This window comes from Micropterus dolomieu, linkage group LG10 (genome assembly GCF_021292245.1).
Source record: "Micropterus dolomieu isolate WLL.071019.BEF.003 ecotype Adirondacks linkage group LG10, ASM2129224v1, whole genome shotgun sequence".
Lineage (NCBI taxonomy): Eukaryota > Metazoa > Chordata > Actinopteri > Centrarchiformes > Centrarchidae > Micropterus > Micropterus dolomieu.
In genome coordinates, this window is record NC_060159.1 from 27,710,653 (window position 1) to 27,716,803 (window position 6,151).

Consider the following 6,151-nt stretch of genomic DNA (forward strand, 5'->3'; position numbering starts at 1 on the left):
AATCCATGACCCAAGTAGTCATACATTCTGTCATAGTGTTAGATGGAATTATAACTAAACTAAATGATTCCTCTTTTTCTCTCAAGGACCCCTAAGGGTCCCAGAAACCCCACCTTGAAACCACCGTCATAAAGAAATGACATCGTTTGGCACCTCTCAGCTCCCTAAAGGTACTTTTCAGATCAGATTTATTTCATTTTAGTTCAAAATCATGCACATGTCCAGCCTCCTCACCTGCTGTATGTGACTGTATGACTCGAAAACATTGGCCACCTAAAGTAGAACTCATCAGACGCTAAATTAAATCCTCAGTTCGTGACAAATGGAAAAATAAATCATTCAGCAACTAATAATTAAATAAAATGCTCTTGATTCATTCCAGGTATACAGTCACTGCCCGATTCAAATCCCTGCAGCTTTCTCACCCAGAGAACACGAGTCGACACAAGTACCTTCTGTGAGAAACCTCTTTGATTTTAATAGTTTTAGTCTCATATGTGAGCAATAATAGCTTTTACAGTGGGCGTTATCAGTCACGTGGTTTTCCGCACTCGACACAAGCTCTGACATGATGTAACAGCGACTAGAAGTTAAGCCAGTTAAGCCAGAAGTGAAACCAGCTGTGGAGCTGATCCCACCCATCTCTAAAAGACACATTTCCTCCTTGAGGTGTATGTCAGCAGAAGGCGCCGCAACACTGAGGACCGGCAAACTCCCTTTCCTCAGGTGAGTAGTGTCATTGTCTACAGCAGGTAGGCTGAGAAACGCATGCCCCTGGAGCACACACAGGTAAAGCGACCGCTACCTGACTATGATTTCTGTTTAAAGACGTAAGATATAATCTTCTTTGTCGGGTCCATCAGTGATTCATCAGTGATGATCTGATGTGAGTTCATGAACGTTTCGAGTCATCAGTGTTTATTAGACTCATGTCGGGCCTCTCATCATCCGTACAAAGAAAGACAGAGAGAGCGGCCTGCATGAAACAGCAAAAGCCTGACCATGTGGTGTCGCTGAAACAAAGGCCGGTAGAACAAAAGAAAGGCGCCAAAAATCCTCACAACTGACACTCCGTGTGCTTGCTGTGTAAAATGTTGTGCTTTTACTGTACGAGCAGGTACTGTACAGCATTTTCAACAGCTTTTGAGCTTTTTATTCAGGGAAAATGTATACACCCTGATGTGAATATGTAGTTACCAAGTAATTTGCTGACGAAGATCAGTTCCTGAAAAGATTTCACAATCAGCACTTGGATTTATTATGAGTTTACCACACATCTGCTTTCATAAACTTTGTTGGTTGGTTGGTTTGTGTTCAAAGCACAAGCGAACTGCGCCCACAGCCCAAACGACAGGTTTGAAATCCGACAAAACTCGGTGCGGTGGGTGCCCTAAGAGGGTGTAGTCAACGGCAATACAAATAGGCCACAGCGTCCACGTGTTGCTGCATGAGACAAGAACCTCCTGGGAGCGGTAGGGGCCTGTCTCAGAAAACACAGACTTAACTAAACTAAACAACAAAGATGCATGTTAAGTCAGGCAGATTGGGTCCAAGGGGGACCCCACTGGCACTGGAGACTAATGCAGATACTGAGAGCTGTCTCTCTGTTAGTCACTGCATTGTGGTTTATACACTTCTGATTTTCACCTATTAACCACCACTTCCGTCCTTATGCACACTTCCTCTTTCTCTTTCTCTGTTGCAATGAATAGAATAATGGACTAATATATGATAATAAATGAGCAACAAACAAATTAAATCTTCTTTTCCACCACAAATCATTACTACACAAAGCCTATATCGCAGCATGAAAAGGGAAATGGGTTGTGGGTTAAAACATTTGTATTAACTGATTTATTTAATGCCTGATTTTAGGGGCAGCCCCCTCAGCACTCATAATGTAATGGTTACAGAGTTTGGTTAAGGTTACGTAAAAAATTTTTTTCATCAACCAGAGAAAAGTCTTAAGTCGGGAACATAGTTTAAAAACTTTTCACAGAATATGACATTTCCCTAAAAACACAGAAGCACTATAAACAGTTTGTTTGTCAGTATTCGGAGGATAAAACCAAAATGGGCCTGTTCAATTTCTATTCAATTTTATTTTTATAGCGCCAGTTCATTACAAAAGTTAACTCATTGCACTTTTCATATAGAGCAGGTCTAGACCGCACTCTTTGTGATATTGTTTACAAAGACCAAAAAATTCCTCACAGAAATACAGACAGTTAAGGTAGCAGTGGTACAGACTGAAAATTAATAATAGTACTGATAATTATAGTAATAATCTCAACACTGAGGAGACCATTCATTCTGACAAGATTCCAGTGGTGGTCGGTAATTAGGTAAATTTACTCAAGTATTGTACTTAAGTACAAATTTAAGGTACTTGTACTTGAGTAATTTAATTTAATAATGTTGAACATCTGCGATGGACTGGCGACCTGTCCAGGGTGTACGCCGCCTTTCCCCCGATGTAAGCTGGGATTGGCTCCAGCCCCCCGCGACCCTGTACGCAGGATAAGCGGTTGACGATGGATGGATGTTGAACATTGTACTGTTGGTTTAACAAGCAAGCATGGAAAACAAGCAATGTGAAGGTTGCACTATGATACAAAATAGTTAAAAATGAGCTCACAGGCAAGCAGGAAGCTTGCGGTCTGAGACGCGAATCCAATGTGGAAGTCCCTTAAACCTGCATTCTATTAAACGGCCAGCGGGGGGCGACTCTTCTGGTTGCAAAAAGAAGTCTGATTGCATAAGAAATAATGGTAAAATGAGGCTACTTCTCAGCTGATTTATTTCCTCAGTAAATACTTTCAAATGAGTTTATGGTCTCAGTCGCCAGTTTGTTGTTTTCTTCAACACAGCGTGATGTTCATTTAGTAAATTATGATCCCATTTAGAGGAACATGGACCATAAAGCAGAGTATTCTTCAGGGCGGGATTATCCGTAATTGACAAGTTGTTACCATGGCGACCTGTCAATCAGGCTAGAGTGACTCGTACCCTCGGCACTGTGTAAATTTAACCAGCCGTTGAAAAAGCTTATTAGGAGGTGGCTGTTCATTTTCTCTTGTGAGGATATTTAGTTTTAAGCGTGTTGTTCACTAGACAAAATTGTCAGTCCCGTTAAAGTGATGCACCTAGCTAAAAAAGCTAACTAACACAGTCTATGGTCACAGGACATGTTTCTTTCTGTTTTGAGTACTTTTACTTTTAAAGGGGCTATATGTAAGTTTTCGATTAAATCAAATTTTCATTGCCTTATTGTCAAGGGGCTCAAAACTCATTCAGAAATGAATGAGTCAGCCCTGTGCGCGCTCCCGAGCCTCTCTCGTTCTACAGCAACAACTAACACCATAAAACAACCGGCTCACAGCAAAACACAGGCTCCACGTAAGGATACAAAACAACAATAAAGTAATGCCGAGCAGTTGCTAATGTTATCCGCTGCAAAGTTATATTGCTTTCCATATTACTTCACCTTCACAACTAACGCAACCCATGTTACTATCCTGTGTACCACTGTTGATTTGGCCTGCAAGAAGGGATGTAACGGTAAATGTGGAGCGATTTGTTTACTAACGTTAACCTATAGTGATGCAGCCACCTAATGCTACAGCAGCTCGGACCTGCCGCAGTTTGCTTCGTAACGTTCAGTTTAGGTTTAGTGTGGTTTTACCAATACTCAGGTACACAGCTTCTCCATCTCTCCATCGCTGTAACTAACGTGACCCACATAATATACAACCCAGAAAAAGAGCCATCCACTGACACTACAGTAAAGTTACTTACTGCGGTCTTATTATTATAAAGTGTGACACAATCTCGTTATAATATTCAGTCCAGCTCACTACCCGTTTCCTTATCATCCAATCCATTTAGCTGTGCTGACACTGCTGAGCCTCCAGTGGAAGATACACAGATAGTAAAGTTAGTTACTGAAAGCAGCAGGCGAGCTAATGATGTAGCACGTCGGCTAAATGCAGTAAATGTACCGTGATCATATAACAAGCATGGATTAGTTCAACCTGCAGCTGATAAAACTATTACTGTAACGTTGCAGTGGGAGTTTACCTGAGTTTCCAGCTCTGTCTGTTCTCACCCTCTGTCTATAGCCGCTGTCCCTCTGCCTTTTTTCGGGAGTACTGTGCCAATATGCCGGTGTCTCACTGCACTGAATGAAAGGTACGGCGCCGGTGTTGAGTTGCCTCTGAGACGGGAACGTTGAAGTAACAGACCCTGAACATGTCTGAATGAAAAGCCACAGCTGCATGCTGGTGTTCCTGCGTTTATTGCAGGATTTCTGTATGAAAGCGGTTGTGTTTCGGGTTATGCTCGCTCATGAGTTCAAGCGAGCACGGTTGCAATCTTAGAACCGCACCGCTAGTGGCCGCTGAAAACACGCTATTGCCCCTTTAACACTTTAAGTACATTTTCCAGACTATACTTACTTTTACTTTAGTAAAATACAGGACTTGTAACAGACAATTTTACAGTGTGGTATTAGTACCTTTACTTAAATAAAGGGTCTGAATTTTTTGTCCACCCCTGACACACACACACACACACACACACACACACACACACAGCAAAGATAAAGGGATTTCAACCCCAACCAATATTCAACCCCCCCTAAACCTAGTTTAAATCTTAACCAAGATTTAAAACAGTCCTTTTACAGTATGGGCTGGTGATTGTGCAGTGGCTAAGACACTTGCCTTTGGTGTGAGAGACCCGGGTTTGAATCCACTGTGAGACACCAGTGTGTGCAACTGACATATATAGCAATTTGGATAAAAGCGTCAGCCAAATGAATAAATGTAAGTAGTGAGGATTTGCCAAAACGTCCACACTACCATGGATTTACACTGAATTGGTCACAAAAATTGCAATATCAATTTCTGTCTCCACTCTAAACAGTGCCCAGTTAGCGTTTTCAAATTCAGAAAAGTAATTATTCTTTAAAGTATATATTTTATTTTGGTATCTTCTAGATCTTGACAGAGCGGACAGATGGAAACACATAAGAAGGTCCTCTTACAAACTTTGGAGAAGTTGAATGCAGAGGACTTCAAAAAATTTAAATGGTACCTGCTGCAGAAGGAACTCCTAGAAGGCTTCCCCACACTCCCAAAGAGTCAACTGGAGAAGGCCGACAGGATGGACACAGTGGATCACATGGTGCAGATCTACAGTATAAACACTATAGAGGTGGCCAGAATAGTTTTGGTTTTGATGAATCAGAATGATCTAGTGAAGAATTTATCAAACACCATATCAGTACCTAGAGGTAAGTCATTGAAATAAAGGGACATAGCAAAGACAGAGTTTGCAGATTACACATTCAAGCATTATGTAATGCTGTTAGACTGTAATAAATAATTTACGTTACAACCAATTCAAATTCACCACCGTGGAATGAGTTTGTCAACGACAGCATCATCTCCATGCAACTGAGCTTCAGTTATTTGTGCCTATGCCTATTTCTTTCTAAAATGCATTTGTTTAAAACTATTAAATGGACAATTGTTATGTAATTATAGCATCATTGAAATTATTTCTTTGGTTAAAGTTATTGTTTGTCAAGAATGAAACTTAGACAGCATTCTGGATAACCTTAGATGAACAAGCAGCAAAATAAAGTATCTTGTGACAAGGAAAATATTGTACTATGCAGTTTCAGTGCTAATATTTACTGTAGAACTATGATCTCTTTTTTCAGAAACTATTGCTCCACTGTGCCAACTTAAACTCAAGTCTAACCTGAAGAAGAAGTTTCAGTGTGTGTTTGAGGGGATTGCTAAAGCAGGAAACCCAACCCTTCTGAACCAGATCTACACAGAGCTCTACATCACAGAGGGAGGGACTGCAGAGGTCAATGATGAACATGAGGTCAGACAGATTGAAACAGCATCCAGGAAACCAGCCAGACCAGAAACAACCATCAGACAAGAAGACATCTTTAAAGCCTCACCTGGAAGAGATGAACCAATCAGAACAGTGATGACAAAGGGAGTGGCTGGCATTGGGAAAACAGTCTTAACACAGAAGTTCACTCTGGACTGGGCTGAAGACAAAGCCAACCAGGACATACAGTTCACATTTCCATTCACTTTCAGAGAGCTGAATGTGCTGAAAGAGAAAA

General features: G+C 41.1%; 1 protein-coding gene across 1 annotated transcript in view; it reads left to right on the top strand.

Moving 5' to 3' along the window:
• The first annotated feature begins 643 nt into the window (after positions 1–643).
• LOC123978270 (NACHT, LRR and PYD domains-containing protein 3-like) overlaps positions 644–6,151 on the top strand; it is an 11,692-nt gene continuing 6,184 nt past the window's right edge. The window contains exons 1-3 of the mRNA XM_046061442.1: positions 644–726; positions 5,001–5,296; positions 5,729–5,857. Of these exons, the coding sequence (XP_045917398.1) occupies positions 5,020–5,296; positions 5,729–5,857 (406 nt within the window). The 5' untranslated portion in view covers positions 644–726; positions 5,001–5,019. The remainder of the gene's footprint in view (positions 727–5,000; positions 5,297–5,728; positions 5,858–6,151) is intronic.